Raw genomic sequence first — 20530 nt, forward strand, 5'->3', positions numbered from 1 at the left:
AACGAAATATCATTGTCAGAGACGAACAAGAATATATCGCTGCGAAATGAAGAAAATTGTAATTTAGAAAGAATTGCAATTTAACAATCGTTTTCGATTAAGTAAAGAATGTTTTCGTCTGGTTGAAGACGTCTATGTGATGATCTTCCATGCATAATAATAATAAAAAGAAAGTCCTCATTTGAAAAAGTATTACAATACCTGTGCATAAATGATTTATAAGAAAGCATTACAAAACAACAACAAAAAAATACCATTTCCACCTACAGAGTGTAACAATTTTGTTATGCTTATATTTTCAATTTATTTGTTATTATTTTATTATTTATATTTAGGTATACAACAATATTCATAAAAGTACAGCTTTAAACCACAAAACCACATTTTGCATAGCTTGCATATAGGTACTCGAGATTCCAAATCTGGCAATCTCGCGCCGAAATTAATGCAAACTACAAAGATGGATGATTGCATTTGACAATCTCTCACGCTATACCATAAACTAATAGAATTCGACGCGACTAAGCGTGTAAACCTGCGGAATGGGCGGCTAACGTACAATGTGTACTTTGTCTACCGATTTAGTCACGTTGACGTTTAAGCGTTAGCATTTGACGATTAGGCGTTAGCGAGTACGCTTAACGTCACGCTTGGCTTTCGTCTAAGCCCCCAGATCAATTTTGTATTGACATTTGACATCTGATTGACATTACCTAGATATAAATTTATCTTTGTAAAGTATTGTTTTATGATACACAATCTAAAAAATTTGGATTATTTTATTATATGAAAAGTCACTACTTGCTGAATACAACTATTTGATTGTATATAGTTAAGAAGAAATACCAGGATGCCGGCGTATTTTGAATGGTTGGATGAATCCAGATAGTGGTTGAATGGTTATTGTTTTTATTCCATTTTGAAATAAACAAATACGTTTTTGTTTCAGGAAATGTTTAAAGAAACAAAAGCGCTTAATGAACCAGTGTCCCAGTTTTGAAGTGTCTAATCATCCCTTAAAAACTGACCCCATTCTATTTGTAAGTTTGTTGATTTTTTATCAATTCTAATGTATCGAGGGTATAGTGCTAAAAGCCAATAAGTATGAAATTGTTACTTTCGAGATATTCAATGTTTAAGTTTTAAGCACCAACATATATGAAATTCAAATAGTATTGTTATAATGAGTATGTTGTGCTAAAATTCTATATATTTAATTAGTGTAATAAAATATTTTTGAGAATCTGGGGTAGTCCATTTTATCGTAAAATAATATAAGTTAATACAAAGGGTGCCGACTTATTGGATTTTACCCCAATAAAAATGAAACATTTATTGTAATTTACCAATTAGTTTACTGAATGAAAGTCATAAAATAAGAGGATAAATCACTCTTCATCACTAACTGAGGTTGGCAGTTTGGTGTAGGTCTTCATATCATGTATCCACACTTGGAGTTTCCCGGGTATAATGTGTTTCTCTCACATATTCATCAGGTTTTTGTTTTCAGCAAGGCTGATGGGTAATTTAATGAATTATAGGTGCTCTATTTCATCTGGTAATTGAACATCAACTGGAGGCAGATTAGACTGTCTTTTAATTCTGGTTTTATTTATTTATTTTAGGTGTATTTAATTCATTTCACACACATCTATGTAATGAAAATTCTCGGACATATGGAAATCAAAATATATATTTAAGTCTCCTGTAACATATTATTTAATGCATTTTATTTTTAGCAAGTTTCCTGTTTCTTTCATGTTCTCTATATTTTTGTATCTTATTATTGCAGGCCTGTTCCTTTAATTCTAACATTTCATTATATTTGAATTCTTTCACTTTATAACATTTGATTTAATTTGTTTCTTTTCCTTCTTTTTTCATAATTGTCTTGGTCCTCTTCTTTCTAGTTTCTGTAAAACTGTTCTTCCACTCTCGCTGCTTATTGTTTTATTTTTTGATGTTGCATCAATAGCAGCATGTATGGAGTCCACCTCCATATGAGTGTGGCTGCCCTCTAAGAATTTCTGTTCAATTGTATTTAAATGACCGATTTTTTAACAGTCCAGTGCAGAGGTGTTGAAATGTACTGGATCTTGTTTGGTCCATTAAAGGTATCAGAAAAAACACTAATTTCTTTGATAGATTGGGGTAACTGTCAATTAAAACAAATAGAGGGGTGAACCTATTTTAAAACTCCCTTTTTTACCATTTAATTTACTCCAACAGAGGCTTTATTTGGTAATTTGATTAATATATCGTAAAATTGTATGATAATAATTTTCTCATGTAGTATACCTACGATATACCTTTTTCTCCTCCATTTGGTATCTGCAACACCGCTTGCAAATCCATACGATAGAGATAAATGAGTCTTCGATATTAGCACAATTTTATCTGTATCTGTATCTGCTTAACAAATTTTTTTTCGTTTTAAATGATTTTTAAACTTCTTATAATTTTTTTTTTCGAGTCGGATTTTTCGTATTTTGATCAAATGTTACATTTTTATTAAGCTAAGTAGTAGGTTCAGCATTTAAGTTTCGTAACATATTTAATATGTAATAGTAATGGGACTCCGCTACAGGAAATGATGCTAGATGTTGTTCAAATGCAACATTTTCAGAGCTTGTTTTCTTAGGTGGTTCTTTGTTGCCGCATTGATCGTCACTATTAAAAACTCTGAACAAATCTGCTTTATCTACAGCATCAGTGATAATATCTACACTAACATCTAAGGTCGCTTTAAAAAAGATGGGGAAGACTAGGATATGTTTATTGTTCTTTATCAAAACGTATTTCTTGCTAAGTGTGCGATCGTTATCATTGGAAGTTTTTTGTAATTTAAATATGATTTAAATTTTAATATGTAATGACAATGTAAAGATTTGGATATTTTGTTCATGGATAGAGCAATTATAGCTGAGTAACTTGGTATATACGAAAAAGTACTCATAAAATAAAATTTACGCGTTTTAATACAACCTAGTTGTACAAATTTCCTTCCTCGATCACCCATCGTAGAACTTAACACAAATAATTAGCACTAAATTGAGATTAATTAAAACAAAACTCGCTGGCTACGTGTGATGCTCGTCACAAACTGTCCACAATAGCCCTAGGAATTTGATTTATTGGGTTCTTCCCCAAACATAATTTGAAGAAAGTTAGTTAACAAAGTAAACAAATACCATATAACTCAACATAACTTATATCTTTTGAAATAAAATCGAAAAATAATACCCAAAAAAACATATTTATTTTGTTTTAACCTTTGGTTTAGTTTGTTTTCTTATACAGATAATTAAAGCTAAATCCCGTTAAATACTAAATAATGGATTTTACCTTTATGTTGTTGGTAGTTTGCGTGGAAATCATTGGACACTCAAAACCAATAAAGGGTTATAACTGCTTTAAGCGTAAACTAAAAAATATGATATATCTAGTTAACTCACTTTATAGTGTTTTAGCTTATTAGTAATGGCGCAAGGTGGCCACTTTATTGGGTTATTACATGAAGTACTTAATTCGCTTTATACTATGAATTCCGCTTATTGGATTAGACCAATGGAAAGAGCGTCAAGAACTCTTTAAGATAGACCAATAAAACGATTTTTGATTTTTTGACACTTATTGGGCACTTATTTAGCACTATACCCTCGGTATATTGCTCTATGTAGAAACTCTTGGGCTTCGAGTCGCCCCTGCAGAGTAAGTGTGAAAAATAAACAAGGTTTTCCGTCGAATAGGAACTTATATTTTTAATAGAGTTAACATGTTAGACAACCGTATTAGACTAGCACACATTGCTTAGTAGCAGTACATTGTTATTTTATTCCAAATACAATAATTCAAAAAGATACATACTATTACGCGGCCAGCTTACATTACATTATAAAAAAGGCTTTGTATTTGTCTATGCAAACCTCAACAGAAACGAGTATTCTAACTAGTAAAACCGCCAACTTAACTAGCGGAAGAGAAAGAATACTTAGCAGCACATCATGATAATATCTGGCCATTGGTAATTTAGAAAATAATAATTGGCATAATATATATATATAAGTAACATCATCATAATATGACTAATATCTAAATCATATGTATTAATATTTAATATTGAGAAGAGTTTGAACACCATTTGTGTTTCAGGATTATATTGATTAGTAAGTATATGAATGGTCGGTGGTCTACTAAAATAACTCTTAATGTCCAAATTGATTTTAATTCCAGCCAATACATCATTTAGACACTTTTTATTTATATGGAGGATATAATGTTTGGTGAGGGTCTCCAGAGTCTGATGGATGAGGGCGGCCCAAAACCGGTCCCTGTGGTGCTCAATGGGGGAGGCTCATGTCCAGCAGTGGACGATTCCCAGCTGAAAAGATGAATGTTTTGTCAATATCAATATGGGTGTCCGGATAAATGTTGGGTATTTTGAAATAACAATCATGCAAAATGTGTTTAGACATAAAATTGTTAGGACCTCTTGATTTCAAACAGTGCTTGCAGTTTTAGTTTAGATCAGTGATCATCTCTCCACAGAGCAAAACTACTCTGGTTCAGTTTTTGTTTCACTGTCAGGTGATTACAATGTTATTTATGGATTAGCTGTCAAGTTAGCTTTGTAAATATAAGTATAGCTTTCACTTCCTTAAGCTGACCTGACTATATGTTTGTTAGCTGGGCTAACAAACATATAGACAGGTTAAAAAAAAGAAACATAATGAACAACCAATAAATTTGAAATAACATTGTGCATTTTATTAAGTGTACATAATACCATCATATACCTATGTCGGCAGTGTTTCTGACATACATAATATAAGGTGCGTGTGGCTAATTTCTGATGATTTTTCGGTGTGTTGCGAGGAGTCAGGAAAAAATTATTTTTTCTCCTAAAAAATTCAAGCGGTAGCGGCATTTTATACATAAAACTGGTTATTATTAATGCTATTCTATGTGATAATGTAATCATCTTCCAATTCTCTCTGTGTAAGCTTAAAAATAGGTGATAATATTTGTATAAAAATTTAAAACGCTTAGAAAAGATTGGCATTCGCGGGGTAAGTTCGGACTTCGTTCTAATAACGCTTCTTAAGCTAGTATGGAAATGTCCACAAAATGAAACAGAAGTCTCAATAATTTCAAGGAGAGCAAAATCCACCTTTTTTGTTTCACTGCACCTAGCGCACCTGTTCTTGGTCGTAGTATCAACTGTGGTATATAGGGCGGGGCAAAAAGAAACAGCGTAGCCGCCCATGTATCTTAAACTAAAAAATAACCCTGGGTTCGTGGTATTTCTTCATTATACGATCTTACCTCGTATCCGATCTTACCCAAACACCTTATATGCATTTAGTAATCTTGTTTAGAATCTTAGTATCATTGGTCACAGTTTTCAGATAAATATGTATTATTTATATATTTTTTTATTTTATTTTATATACTTACAGTAAACATAATAGTTGGGATTTTTTAAGACATACTTATTTTGTTTACAATTAAATTAGAATACTCAAAGCATAATTATTTGCTACAAGAATTTATAAAACAGTCTTTAATGTAAATAAAAAAAAAAATATTCTTATGTTTAAATTTTATTTTATTTTACCGTTTATAATATATAGTAGTGTAACATGATAAACTGTCCAACTGAAGCAGGGCAATAGAGGATCTTAATGTGTATAGATTTAGCTATTAACAAAGTTAAGTGTGAAAATAACTTTTAAACTATTTTATGTTGGGCAAAATATTATGTTTCCCAAATACTAACTAAATAAATATATGATTGTTAAATCAATGCACATTTAGACCCTCTATCAACTTGCTTCAGTGGGACAGTTCATTATGTTACAGCCCCTGCATAACCCACTTAATGATTGTTCTTTTCAAAAATGATTATATTTCCAAATTTCAATGTCAAGTGATTAATATTAGTCCATTGAAAAGTTACATTTGGGGTTGCGTTTTTTAGAGCACGCAATTTTATTTTTTTGAAGCGTAGGTCAGTGTAAAGCTAAAACCCAGTTTGTGGGTACGATATATCTCTTAAACTATTTATCTGACAATAAAAAATTGTAAACATTTTTTGTTGCAAATTAAATTCTCTACAACTTTGGTCCAGTAACTTTTTGTCGCGGATCTATAAATAAAAAAGTTATAAGCGAAAATGTTAAGAACTTCAATGTTAAGCAATGTCCATTGTCACGTCATCAGAACGTGTGTTTAGAAGGTTCATAATACTTGCTTCATCTGTGCCAAAGCGATTCAGGATCCAAGTAATTCGCGTACAAGCCGACAACCGCGGGTTTGTGTTGTACGTAATGAGAGTACAAAAACAGTATTATGAACCTTATAAACACACGTTCTGATGACGTTACAATGGACATTGCTTAACATTGAATTTCTTAAAATTTTCGCTTATAACTTTTTTATTTATAGTTCTACGACAAAAAGTTACTGGACCAAAGTTGTAGAGAATTTAATGTGCAACAAAAAATGTTTACAATTTTTTTTAGTCAGATAAATAGTTTAAGAGATACATCGTAAAAACCATTTCAACCCCTATTTTCAAGATGGCAGCCATGGGACAAGGGTGGCGACCCCACAAACTTGGCTTTAGCTTTACATTGACCCCCCCTACATTTCAAAAAAATAAAATTGCGTCCTCTAAAAAACGCAAGGTAAGGCCTAAAAAATGTAACATTTCAATGGACTATATGTCATGTTTAGTTTGTTTATTAAAATTAGTAAAATAAATACTTCTTGACCTTACTAAAAGTTAATGTTATTTATTGAATTGTTTCTTGCAGAAAGAGAGTGTTACTAAAAATTTTATGGATTATTTTAACAAATGGAGTGGAGGTTTTGAAGAAGTTGATCCATTGTTGAAGTTTGGCCAAATGGAATTGGAGGATGTAAGTGTTTACATAAGTACTGCAGCAGTAGTAGTAGTCTCCACAAATATGTGTAGCTAGGATAGTCTTGTTTAACATATGGACTGGTGTTGTGCAATATTTATTAGTAATTGCCTTATCTAATAATCACATATATCTCTGACAGTCATATGCTAAGAATTTATGTTTTGACAAAATAAGGCTTACCATTTGTCCCAGTTTGAATTTTAACAGTACCTAATTGGGTAATAATTATATTTTAGGATATGGAACCCATTGCAGTTGTTAAACCTACTGAAAGTTTTGCAAAAGCATGGAATTCAAGACGAATAGGAATTCTCAATAAATACACAACAGGAGAGAAACTGACTATAGTCAGTAGTTTCTTGCCCGGTGGAGAGCAAAGTATATATTAAAATTATTTAATGTGTATCTTGTATAATATAAATCCACTGACAAAATTAATAAACATTTATTTTTCTGTTATTATTTTTGGTTCGTCTTTTAAGTTAGTTCCTTTTCAGCTTTAATAAGACAGGTATCAAATCTAAATGAAAAAGTAAAACACAGATTAGAACAATTGGATGATTTCGATGAAGATTCTATCAGAAAGACCATTGGCCTGAGCCAACAAGAATTTGTCACCAAGATCAACATGCTCAGTGATGAAATTAAAAAGGTATGTTAAGTGTTTTTATGTACGAAGTCAACTTTATCTTGCAAATATTTTGTGTATAAATTGTTTTGAATAAACTATGCAATGCTACATAGAGCAGTATCCAATTAGCTTTTAAGTGTAAACAAGTATTAATGATAATACTGGCAATTTATTCACGAAAATATACTAGATGGAAAAAAAAAATTGTAACCACAACGTTTAGATAAATATGCACACAATTTTGTTTAGGATAAATTAACAACCAAGTAAATATTTGAAAAAAAATTTCAGGCATGGGATACTGAACAGAGAGTAAAAGCATTCAAAATAGGTATTCAGTGTTCAAAACTGTTATCAGACGTGAGTGTTATGCAGTTTTATCCAAGCAAATTTATATTTATCACTGATATATTGGATACATTTGGGAACCTTGTTTTTGATAGACTAAAAGTTAAGAGTTTTGGGTGAGTACAATTCATCATTGATAATGAACCTTATTATTAGATGATTAGACACTTCCATACCATGGAAGCAGCCGTAGCCTTAGGAAGAGCGTTGGGGAGGGAGGGGGCGAATCTTGCAGCTTTTTTTTACTCGCCTGTCAAACAAAACAGCTCCTTATCTATTAAATAGTTAAATTTGGGACTATTTAGCTGCCGCCGGCTGAGGCCCTTCGATGGCCTTAATCCATGAGTTATTCATGTAATTAGCTAAAACAATGTCCTTTTCCCTTTCTTTCCTATTCCAGACGCGTGATAAACTATGCTTCGTTACAGATCTAAAACCAATAAAACCATTGATGACATTGTTCCAAATGAAGTTCCCGAATCTGCAAAGGAGACATGCCAAAACTGGATGTACAAAATGGCATCCATAAGAGAATTATTGCCACGTCTGTACATGGAAATGTCACTACTAAAATGCTACATTTTCATATCAAAAGATGAAATAAAACCTGCCGTTGCTAGAATCACAAATATGATCAGAGGGATCGGTAATCCTCTAGTCGCGGCTTACTTGAGAGTTTATTTGTGTAAAGTCGCTTCTAAATTATTAGGAAATGACAGTGCTCAGTTCTTCTACAATAATCTCAAAGAATTTCTTGAAGAATATCAGCAGGTGAGTCATTATATAATGTTTAATAAACGCATAGAGCAACACTTGTTAAATTGTTAATTATGTTATTTAGGCAAGTGATACAAAAATTGGTATTTCAGATATTTAATCATGTGTTTCAGATCTTTAATGTCACAATGAGAAAGAAATATGAATCGCAACTTATAACAACCGACAAATATTTGAGTCTCTATGTGCCGGCAGTGGATTGGTTATTGTATGGCACTTTGATCTTGAATGACTCCAGGCACGCACTTTTAGAAGAATTCCTGCAAACTTGTGAACAAATTCCGAACAAGTATGTACTAAATATGTTTGTTGTAAGTATACATCAATTATTACATGCAGATTTATTATTGTAAAAATATTGTTGCAGTGATCTCTTCCTTTGTTGTATCCTTTCTGCATTCGACGCCCCAGACGTTATAAAAGAAATCATCGCAAATATTACAACTCATTCAAAACTCCGCTGATAAAATGGGTAATTATTTATATTTATTATTCTTACATAACAGTAACAGTGTTTGCATATCAGCATTTAACATTAATTAAATGCAGCGGTAAATTATTATTTAGATCAATTCCCATCTACCCACTGCTGGTGTTAATACAATATGTGTATCGGCCCGGATAGCAACCATCATACGAAATGTGTAAAGAAGGGTAATAATTTCTTGTCAATCGACATTATCTGAACCTTCCTCTACCTACCATCAGGTGCAGTGGGCTTAGATTTATCGCTCAGCTTCCTCTTATTAAATCAGTTTGCCTTAATGTGTGTATTAGTTTGTCATCTACCAATTGTCTGTATTGTTGCAGTAATGTTGACTGAACTTTTAATGACTCTGGGAGAACACTTATGTACGACAGAGAATTACCGTCAAGTAGCCTCGGAAGCTTTAATCCAATCGTGGTGGAAAATTGCGAACAATATTAGACCAACTGTTAACTTTTTACTAGTGTTAGGCCCCTGGCTGCAGTTTGCGTGTACACATTTATCGGTAAGTTGTATATTAAGTTATTAATGTCTGTAAAATTAATATCTAGCGTTTATTTTGCTAATAATCCAGCTAGGGTTCCTTTTCGAGTCAACAATTGCGTTATACTCGGGCACCGGTTCGTGCCTTTTCTGTCCTTCTGTTAATAGACAATGTATGGCGTTGTGAAATTATTCATGATTTATATATTTTTTAATAAGAATTACTCCAACTCAAATTTATAAAATTTCGTTTCGGATTTTATTTTTCAATTAAAAGCCGCTTTCAATAAACGATCCAAATCTCAGCTTTCAACCCGATGCTTAGAATGAACCACTGAATGAATGTCTCTACTGGACGACATAATAAGACTTAACATCTCATGTCTTAGGATGGCGAGCGCAGTGGAATACTAAACAACACTTTGTAATTCGTGGTGTTGGATTTTGTTTCTACTGTTTATGGGCGGTCGTATTGCTTACCATTAGGCGAACGGTAAGGTCTTCTCGTTATTAAAGGAATAAAAAAAAGATCCATGTCAAGAATAACTTTGTTCTGATTGGTTTATGCTTGAGATATGTCGTAAAAAGCGATAGGGATCGTTCATTGAAAATAGCGATATATGAGACGATTTATATTCTATTGTCTCTCATATGTGCGAGTCCGCCTGTGTAGGTACCACCGCAATGACTATTTCTACCGCCAAGCAGCAGTGTAGTCACTTTTGTGTTCCGGTTTGAAGGGCATTATAGCTAGTGTACCTGCTGGACATAATATGACTTAACATCTCATGTCTCAGGATGGCGAGCGCAGTGGAATACCAAACAATACTTTGTAATTCAAGGTGTTAGATGGTGTTTCTGCTGTTTATGGGCGGTCGTATCGCTTACCATTAGGCGAACGGCAAGCTCGTCTCATCATTCAAAGCAATAAAATAAACAAAAAAATTATCGTTGGCTAATTAAGGGCCTGTTTCTTAACTTCCAAGTAAATGGTACTCGTCCATAAATGTATAAACCGCCCAAATACAAAAGGCACATCATTTTTACTCCAGAATGAATACTATAAACATATTAATTCGATAACTGTTAAATAAAATTTACTTAAAACTTATGAAACAGGCCTTTAAAATCAAGTCCCTTGTTTACTTTTCATTTCATAAATTTACGTTACTCACAAAATTATTTTAGTTATGTATATTTAGCCGTATTATGCGTACTGATAAACATCACCAATGATTCCTAGCTAGTTGATAGCTATTTGATGCTGAAATTAATATGCAGATATTCATTGTGATTTCGTTGTTTCAGACGCAATATGTGAACATAATCTTGCGAGGAACAATTCGGTACATGATAAAGTGTGGCACACCGGCCGACGAATTCTCGGGGCAGTTTCAGATTGTCATCAAAAGGATGTTAAAGTCTATTCCAGATGTGGAGGAATTGTTTTTGATGGTGGGTGGTATTGTTATCGTAAATTTATTTGGATTATCTTGATTTTGCCAGTTTCGGAAAGGAAGAAATATATATTACTAGCTTTTGCCCGCGGCTCCGCCCGCGTTATAAAGTTTTTCAGGCTAAAGTTTTCCGTTATAAAAGTAGTAGTTTCCGGGAGCCTATGTTCTTCCCAGGGTCTCAAACTGTCTCCATACCAAATTTCATCTTAATACGTTGGGTAGTTTTGAGTTTAACACGTTCAGGCAGACAGATGCAGTGGAGGACTTTGTTTTATAATATATTTTTAGAACTTTTAAGAGGAACAATCCCGTCATACATCATTGTTGCATAACTCTAACCGTTTACGCAGCGCACGCAACGGAAGCTCTCAAAACTAATAAATTGTCCCCGTTTTTGCAACATGTTTCATTACTGCTCCGCTCCTATTGGTCATAGCGTGATGATATACAGCCTATAGTACTCCACAAATAAAGGGCTATTCAACACAAAAAGATTTTTTCAGTTCGAATCGGTAGTTCCTGAGATTAGCCATTACTGCTCCGCTCCTATTAGGTATAGCGTGATGATATATAGCATATAGCACTCTACGAACAAAGGGCTATTGAACACACAAAGATTTTTTCAGTTCGAATCGGTAGTTCCTGAGATTAGCCATTACTGCTCCGCTCCTATTAGGTATAGCGTGATGATATATAGCATATAGCACTCTACGAACAAAGGGCTGTCCAACGCAAAAAGAATTTTTCAGTTCGAATCGGTAGTTCCTGAGATTAGCCATTACTGCTCCGCTCCTATTAGGTATAGCGTGATGATATATAGCATATAGCACTCTACGAACAAAGGGCTATCCAACGCAAAAAGAATTTTTCAGTTTGGACCGGTAGTTCCTGAGATTAGCCATTACTGCTCCGCTCCTATTGGGTATAGCGTGATGATATATAACCTATAACACTCCACGAACAAAGGGCTATCCAACGCAAAAATAATTTTTCAGTTTGGACCGATAGTTCCTGAGATTAGCCATTACTGCTCCGCTCCTATTGGGTATAGCGTGATGATATATAGCCTATAGCACTCCACGAACAAAGGGCTATCCAACGCAAAAAGAATTTTTCAGTTTGGACTGGTAGTTCCTGAGATTAGCGCTTTCAAACAAACAAACAAACTCTTCAGCATTATATAATAGTATAGATTCGTAGGACAATAACCACAAGCCTCGAATCGGTGACAGTACCTACTCAATACTTGCGACAACTACTACTAACATAATTTCAGCTTAAGAGTTGACCAAACATTGACACACTCATTGATTAAAATGCTAAAACGTTTCTTTCATAATAACAACACCTAGGTGAAAGATATGGTTCTGACTTCCCGACTTCAAGGTCGCGCTATATCACGCCGCAGTAAAGTTCACAACTATGTCACTCTTGTATGATCAAGCGATATCAACGTCTCAATCTTAAAGTGTTAGTTATCGTAAACAGACATCATTAGACGTGGCTAGTTTAATATATTGCTTATTTACATTCGACAGAAAGTTTGGCTTATAGAAAAAAAATGTACAGGAATTGGTTATCTATTGGTAAAACTCATTCTGGTTCATAAAATAAAAAATTCTTCTATACCTTTTAGTCGAGTTAACAAGTTCAAACCAATGTTAATTCTTGGTAAAGCTCCTAAAAATGTGAGCGGCGGTTCATTCGATTCGGAACGACTTCTAGAATAATGTATCTCGAAGATTTAGTAACAAGAAGAAATTTCCAATAATAAAGTTTGAATTCCTGGTAATTTATGTCCATTATTTATCATTGTTATTAAACACCAAAAATAAACTACTGCGCGGGCGTTACAGTACAGGAGTACAGTACAGGGCGTTGCAGTAGCGCTGCACCGCTAAGACAATATAAATTTGTTCCATTGTCTTAAGTAAAAATTACATTAAGTAATGCTGGAATCTTGTTTTAACTTCGTTTGTTAAGAAATTGTTTGTAAAGGAATACACGAGTTTAAAATTTGTATTATTTTTATGAGCATGATAAGAATTAACATCTTTTTGGACTTGTTGTCTAGACTTAAAACTACATTGTAAAACGTACAGTGGAAGATATGAAACAGCGTTCTATTTACCTTAATTATATTACCAAATATTTTAAATACTTTATAATATGATCCTAATGTTTCAAGTAACTCTAAGAAATCACACCCTTTGCCAATGTTAACTCTGCGTTGAGTTTGTACTAAAGTTAACATCCGTTTTCACAAACAATGTGCCCTTTGTGTGGCGTAAAATACGGAAAGAGGCAACACCTAGCGAAAACAACATAATGAAGTGACGTACTCTCTTATAATGGACTGCAGAGTTCAGATTTCTGAGGCAACATAAGATATTAGGAAATTTAGAAGTAGCCGCTGAACGGAATTGGATGAAATTTGGCACATGAGGTACCTTTGATCCTGAAAAAGTATACAGTGGTACTTTTATTTCGGTTAATGTCTGCCACGCGAATGAAGCCGCGAGAATCATCTAATGTTAATAAAACAAAATTGTTATTAACAACAATTCTCTCGACAGGATGCATTCATGCCGTTAGTAGAATTGGTTCAATCAGCCAACGCTCGTACCTTGTTGGCTAAAACAGTCCTGTCTATCTACTTTACAAGACACACCTCGGTCCATATCGAGGATCACATTGTGATCGCCTGCCTATTGCGATTGTGCTGTATATTACACGACTCTATCACGTAAGTTTGGAAAATATTTTAATCAAGTGGACTTATTGCCTCTAGCCATTAGCGCTCATAGGCTTTTGGGTGGGCGCATTATTACACTTTTGGCTTAGACAATGATCATAGTGTTATATGCAATATTATCTAATACCGAGCGAAATCAATTACCTGCTAATCAAACAATTGATTTCCCTCGACTTTAGCACACTGCTTTATTTTATGTATGCGACAATTAATACCTATTGGAAATATTTATCACAGTGCAGTCACAGTAGAGGATGAGAATAAACTGTGCAGCGAGCTGATCAACAAATTCGTACAAGCGGTGACTTACCAAGACTTAGAACAACAGTTGAACTTTTACGTAGAATGCAGATCTTCTTTCATTAAGCTGGATGGTGTGCTCATAACATTGGTGCACGTGAGTTAACGATATTTTGTAACTAATAGTTCTTGACTTCATAGAACTTCATTTCAATGTAGCATAAAATAATAAAGAAAGTTGAGGTGTTAGAAAGGGACGACAGCATAAAAGATTGCAATATTATAATCGGTAATGACAGGCTACAGTGAGTAAGAGTGTATATAATCTGGGTTGGGTTTTTACAAGTGATGGTAGATATGATAGTGGTGAGTGGGGTTGCAACTTTTATGGGTAGCCGCAAGGTGTCCTAAAGGGCACGACTAGCTGTCTATAATAATAATATCAGCCCTGTATTATAATAATGCAGGTTTCCTCACGATGTTTTCCTTCACCGTTGAAGCGAACGATAAATTCACAAAGAATACATACATGATTTTAGAAAAGTCAGAGGTGTGTGCCCTTGGTATTTGAACCTGCGGACATTCGTCTCTGCAGTCCGTTCCACACCGAACTAGGCTATCACTGCTATTGCTGTCTATAGAGGAGTGTTATTGCCCACTCTGATGTATGTTAGTGAAAGTTGGCTATGGCAGAAAAAGCATGAAAGAAAAAATTAAAGCAGTGGAACAGAGAGCGTTAAATAGCCTGTGTAAGGCGACTATAATTGATAAAGTGCGGAATACTAAAGTGATGGACATGTGTTGAGTGACAGAGGATGTAGTTATCAAAATTGAGAAGGGTATGCTATGTTGGTTTTGGGCATTTGGAGGGGATGGATGATAAGAGATTGACAAAGAGGATATATAGTAAGGCGAATGTTAATGGATAAGCTGGTAGGGGTCGACCGCACCGAACAGTCAGATAATAACCTAATGTCAGATATCTGACATTCTTAGTAGAGGCCTGGTCAAAAGTACCCTCAAAAGCGGAGGAAATGCATTAAAAGATTGATGAAAGTGGAGGAAGCGAGAGAAGAACGCCAGAATCGTGTAAAGTGGCAATCCATAGTCTCTGCCTACACATATGGGATAGATTCGTGATACTATGTATGTATAACATAATACAGTATTTAGTTGTGGGTGGCACACTTAATTAACACAGCGATTTTTGTAGTCTCCCTTTGGTCCTTGAAGGTTAAAGCGTAACTATGAAGCCCAGCAACAGCTTATATAGTATTTTCTAACATAAATTATTGTGGAGCATTCAAATTAGTTTTTGCGGGTCAGTTGAGTCATTGTTCTAATACTATTTTATATTGTAGGCCGTGAACACATTAGCGGCTCGCGCCAATGATTCGAACGGCAAATGGTTACAACGGGCATGCGCTGCGTACTGTTTCATTACAGTTCCTTCCACTGCATTGCACACTTACGAAGGCACATTTGTACTTACTTTCCGGACAGGTAGCACTTCTCAACAATTGTATTGGACAAGGTAAACTAAATCGTATATTTTATATGAAATCTATTTAGACGGACATGATAATCCTTAGTAAGTTAAATATGTTACATTAAGTATTTTATGCACAATATTATAATTGTGTTTTATACCATACAATTCAATTGAATATCTTAGGAGTTATCGTAAAATACAACCTCGTGTGACAAAATAAACCTCTCACACGAACGTGCCTCCCCTCTGCGGTTGCCCACTATTGCTATATAAACTGAGCGATGAATTGAGCTGAGATAAACACTACGATAGAAAATTAATGTAGACATAATATGTGCTTTGCTACCGGGACGGAACCGCGGGGGTCGCTACTACGCTAGTTAAAAATAAAATTAAAATATTTTAGAACGAGAATGTGTTTAAATGAATTTGATATTTCAGCTGAAGCAAATTTTAAGGCACTCATCGGACTAATACCTGATATTCCGAGTACATATTAGAGGATGCCCAGAAAAAACCAACTAACCTTAGGGTCGCAGGCATTTTGAGTGATTTCTTGTCAACTTTATTGGTATTCCCAGTGAGTTATCGTCTTCACTTGGTAATTTTTAGTCTTTTAGAAACAGGGATCTTGTACGAAACTTGTCTAACGTGTTATTGTTTAAGGATAATGTGGAGAGTAATTGCAAGGCTTACATCCTAAACGGTTTTATAAGAACTATGGAAAGGATACACTGGCGCAAAACAGAGCCTTTGTATTATGGCGTGCTTTTGCGTACTTTGGATCTCCTGTGCGAGTTGACACAGGAAAATTATTCTTATCACATAGATTCAGGTTTGATTTATTTTCCATATTTTAACTGAGACATGCGTTTTATATCGCAATGTAATATCAAAATCACTAACTAAATATAACTGATTGTTCAGTATACTAACAATGAGACAAAATATATATAATTCATATCCATAGCATTCTTTCCTGCTAGGTAGTAGTGTTATACTAAATATTCATTTGTCGGATTTGTATTAGTGTTTTTTTTTCTCGCAGTGCTCTCTAATGACAAATTATACGCTTCCGAAGCGAAATTTATAGAAACCATGGAGAAATACGCAACGAAAATTTGTCAAGAACTGTTGGTTGTGTTGCATGTCCGCGGCGATAGCAAAGACCAGAATAGACAGTATAATTTGGCTTTGGAGCTATTTTGGCGGGTTATAAGGCGTGGTGATTTACAAGATAAGTCTATGTACAACTTGGCTGTTAACCTATGGATGTTGGGGCTCAAATTGCAAGATACAAACAGTATATTTGCCGTATGTACCACTGTTTACATTTTATTTCATTCCTACTTCGTTTTTTGATATTTTATTTTATACATTAATGTTTATTTCATTTAGTGTTAACTTGATCCAAGTAAATTGTAAAATATTTTGGAACGCTGATAAATTAATTAAAATAATATTTATGTTCTATTTCAGAAATCTCTTCTAACCGTGTTAGAAAATGACGGTAATTTGATCAGCGCTCAATTATTCAAGAAGCTAGACAATGCCGTGGCAACGTCATAAAACGTATGACAAAAAACCTTCATGAGTACGGGCACAGTAGGCAAGGCATAAATGCACGCGTCATCTATTGATTCCCAGTGACAAGGCAGAACGCTTATCAAATTCTTAGAACTAAGAATATTTTGTACATAAATCTATATAGTGTATTTTGATCAGTTCTTCATGTTGATTATAAATGTCAAAGACTCCATAGAACTATTAGAGGTTTGAGTACTTTTAAGGTTCGAAATTCCAAAAAGATCACCTTATATTCGTTAATAAATGCGAATCCATGCGGACCTTACTCCCTATCTCAAAATTCACCCTATATCACTACAGTGTTACATTATATAACTTTAGCAACTGTAAACTTTATATAGATAAGTTTCATTAAGAATGTCTCCTCTTATTCATAGACGTTATTTATCTAAGGACGGAGTATTGCAGTGATAACAAGTCTCTTTCTCAGTGCTGACGGCATGGCAGCCTTCGCAGTGTGTAGACATAGGGCCGTTGTGATTGGCTAATATTGAGATATAACCTGAATCTAATTGGCTAGCAGATAAACAAAGCTGAACAAACAGCAAGCCGTCAGATAAACAAAGCTGAGAAACCAATGACTAAATAATAAAGAGGCCAACCCTCAAAAGTTAGCTATATGAATAAGTTATATTTATGTTAGGAAATCGACGCAGAATTGTAAATATATATGTCTATCTCTTTTACTCAAAGCTTATTTGGCACACAACAAAAAGGACAAAAATAACTGTTTTCTTCGAATATGGCAATATTTCGTTCACTTCAACACACTGGGACGGGTTTGTTAAGCTTTGGACCCTTTTAGACGTGTTATATAAAAATTAAAATAATTATGTTTGTTTAAACACGAGCTTAAGGATGGGTGGATTTGTTTGGAAATTATTGATATCGATATTTCAACAGACGTCCGTCTATCAGTTACGGTTTTATCTTTGAAAGAATGTTAGAGCACACATCAATATTGTATTATCCAGAACGACAAACTAAGTGAAATTAGAATATTTTTTAGATTACCATAAAATTTAAAAACCAGTGTTAAATGGATTGAGAATATTGGGCGACGTGATTAGAATCCTACACCAAATACATATATTCGTTCTTTACTTTTTGAGAAGAATTGCATAAACCACACGTTAAAAATACCGCTAGTAAAGGTAACTGTTTCCGCAACAATATTCCCGGTAAGAAAAATAGTAATGATTATTATACTTCACCTAATAGTAATATTACTGTAATATATTGCTATGAATAATAATAGAATTGTTTTTGCGTAACCAATGAAACAAAATATATTTTTACAATTGCGGTCTAATATTTCAAGCAATGCCTTTGCATGCACGGAAATAGATATATAATCATATTGTTGTTATTGCAAATAATTATTATAATTGATTATCTTAACCACCATCTTTACGCTCATTGATTTTAGTTTTGCTGAGACATAGTTATGTTTCTCCATCAAAGAGCATAATAACTTATTATAAAATAATACCAACCAAATAATTTCTGGCTACGCTATCTCATTCAATTTATCATGTATTAAATATCGTAATCTGTAACTTATATTTTTAGCAAGGAATAGTGCAACATGCAAATGTACAAAATGAATTAATCACAACTGGACGTTTGTCACAACAGGTACTTTTCTTTAAAAATTGTTACTTATAAATCAGTTACAGTTTGTCTAATATTTATAGTATGGTAGAACCTAACCCCTTTGTATTTGATCTTTTTGGGCTTATTTATCTCTCTTTTCATTTTTCGATATCGATACAAAGTTTGTGGTACTAATATATCACTATTGTAAGGGGCGGAGTCGACGGCATTTTATGCATTCAAAGTGCCGCATGTCACGTGACCATATTCGTCATCCTCTATACTCTTTTAGTCCATAGAAAAGTTACATTTGGGGTTACAGCGTTTTTAGAGACGCAATTTTATTTGTTTGAAGTAGTAGAGGGGTCAGTCTAAAAGCTAATCCAAGTTTGTAGGTCGCCACCCCTTGTCCTACGGCCGCCATCTTGAAAATAAGGGTTGAAATGGTTTTTACGATGTATCTCTTAAACTATTTATCTGACAAAAAAATGTATAAACATTTTTGTTGCAAATTAAATTCTTACAACTTTGGTCCAGTAACTTTTTGTCGTAGAACTATAAATAAAAAGTTATAAGCGAAAATGTTAAGAATTTCAAGTTAGTGTCCATTGTATCGGCCATCAGAACGTGGTTGATATTGCCTTAATACTTTTAGAATTTCATTAATACCCAAATACCCAAGGACTATTAGGGAACAAAAGAACATCTGCCTGCTATTATTATTATTATTTCTAAAATCAATCACTTATTGTAAGAATAGCTGATAATATTGTGTTGAAGTTAATCGTTCAACTTATATCTTTTAGTTGTGCTGTGCTTTGAAAGACTTTAAAGTCAAAATGCTATTAAAAGTAGTTTAAAAACTTAAAAAAAAAGTAGTTTAAAAAGACTTTTAAAAAGTCAAAAATACTAATAAAAAAGTAGTTTTCAAATTAAAGTTAAAATCGTGTCTAAAATCATTCGAAATCGTCTTCACAATTAAAAACAGAGAATAAAATACATCCGCACGTACAGAAATATGTAGCACAACGAAAAGATATGTTAAACGACAACTTCAACACAATATTATCAGCTATTCTTACAATACGAGAGGTGAGAAATAATAATAATAATAGCAGGCAGATGTTCTTTTGTTCCCTAATGGTCCCTTGGTATTTTATATTAATGAGAGTACAAAAAAAGTAGCTGTACGAACCTTATAAACACACGTTCTGATGACGTTGCAATGGATTACTGCTTATGGATCCGTTCATGGCTCCGCCGCAATTTCATTCGCTAGTTGGCATTGAAGTCACAAAAAGTCACATTTTTATAATTACGTCCAAATACTTTTCTTTGTTTCTATTTTTGCTTATATGCTAGAGGTATATACTATGCTACAATTTATCTATATATTTATTTTGCTTCATCATAACGAATATCTGAGAATAGTACTGTTTGCTATTGAAGCAGCGAAAGATCGGTATTTCGTGTACATATACGCACGCACACATATCGAAAGTATCCTTTATATAGACCACTAGATGGTACTAATGCAGAAAACATATTTCAAAGGTCTCGAAAAATTTAACGTAATCTCTCGTATCGCATCATTGTTGGTGCATATTTGTAATGGGTCAAGCGAAAATTAAGGAATAAATAAATTAGTAGCCTTATAGCTTGGCAAAAAGTGTAGAAATGGAACTAATCCTTTATTTTACCTGGCAACATTATCACATTTTTGACGTTTGTAGTTTTATAAATAGTGT

At 33.7% G+C, this 20530-nt stretch overlaps 1 protein-coding gene across 1 annotated transcript; it reads left to right on the forward strand.

The window, feature by feature from the left end:
* Positions 1-548: 548 nt before the first annotated feature.
* LOC115453884 (VPS35 endosomal protein sorting factor-like) lies at positions 549-17320 on the forward strand. Its single transcript, XM_030182609.2, is given in 21 exon segments — positions 549-870; positions 950-1040; positions 6819-6923; positions 7166-7307; positions 7427-7581; positions 7852-8024; positions 8337-8679; positions 8799-8974; positions 9053-9104; positions 9106-9157; positions 9496-9677; positions 10964-11110; positions 13689-13858; positions 14105-14264; positions 15469-15561; positions 15563-15641; positions 16041-16085; positions 16088-16179; positions 16266-16434; positions 16648-16913; positions 17079-17320. Coding segments are annotated over 21 exon segments (2802 nt in total). The 5' UTR covers positions 549-850; the 3' UTR covers positions 17169-17320.
* Positions 17321-20530: the final 3210 nt, after the last annotated feature.

Source organism: Manduca sexta, chromosome 17 (assembly GCF_014839805.1).
Source record: "Manduca sexta isolate Smith_Timp_Sample1 chromosome 17, JHU_Msex_v1.0, whole genome shotgun sequence".
Taxonomy (NCBI): domain Eukaryota; kingdom Metazoa; phylum Arthropoda; class Insecta; order Lepidoptera; family Sphingidae; genus Manduca; species Manduca sexta.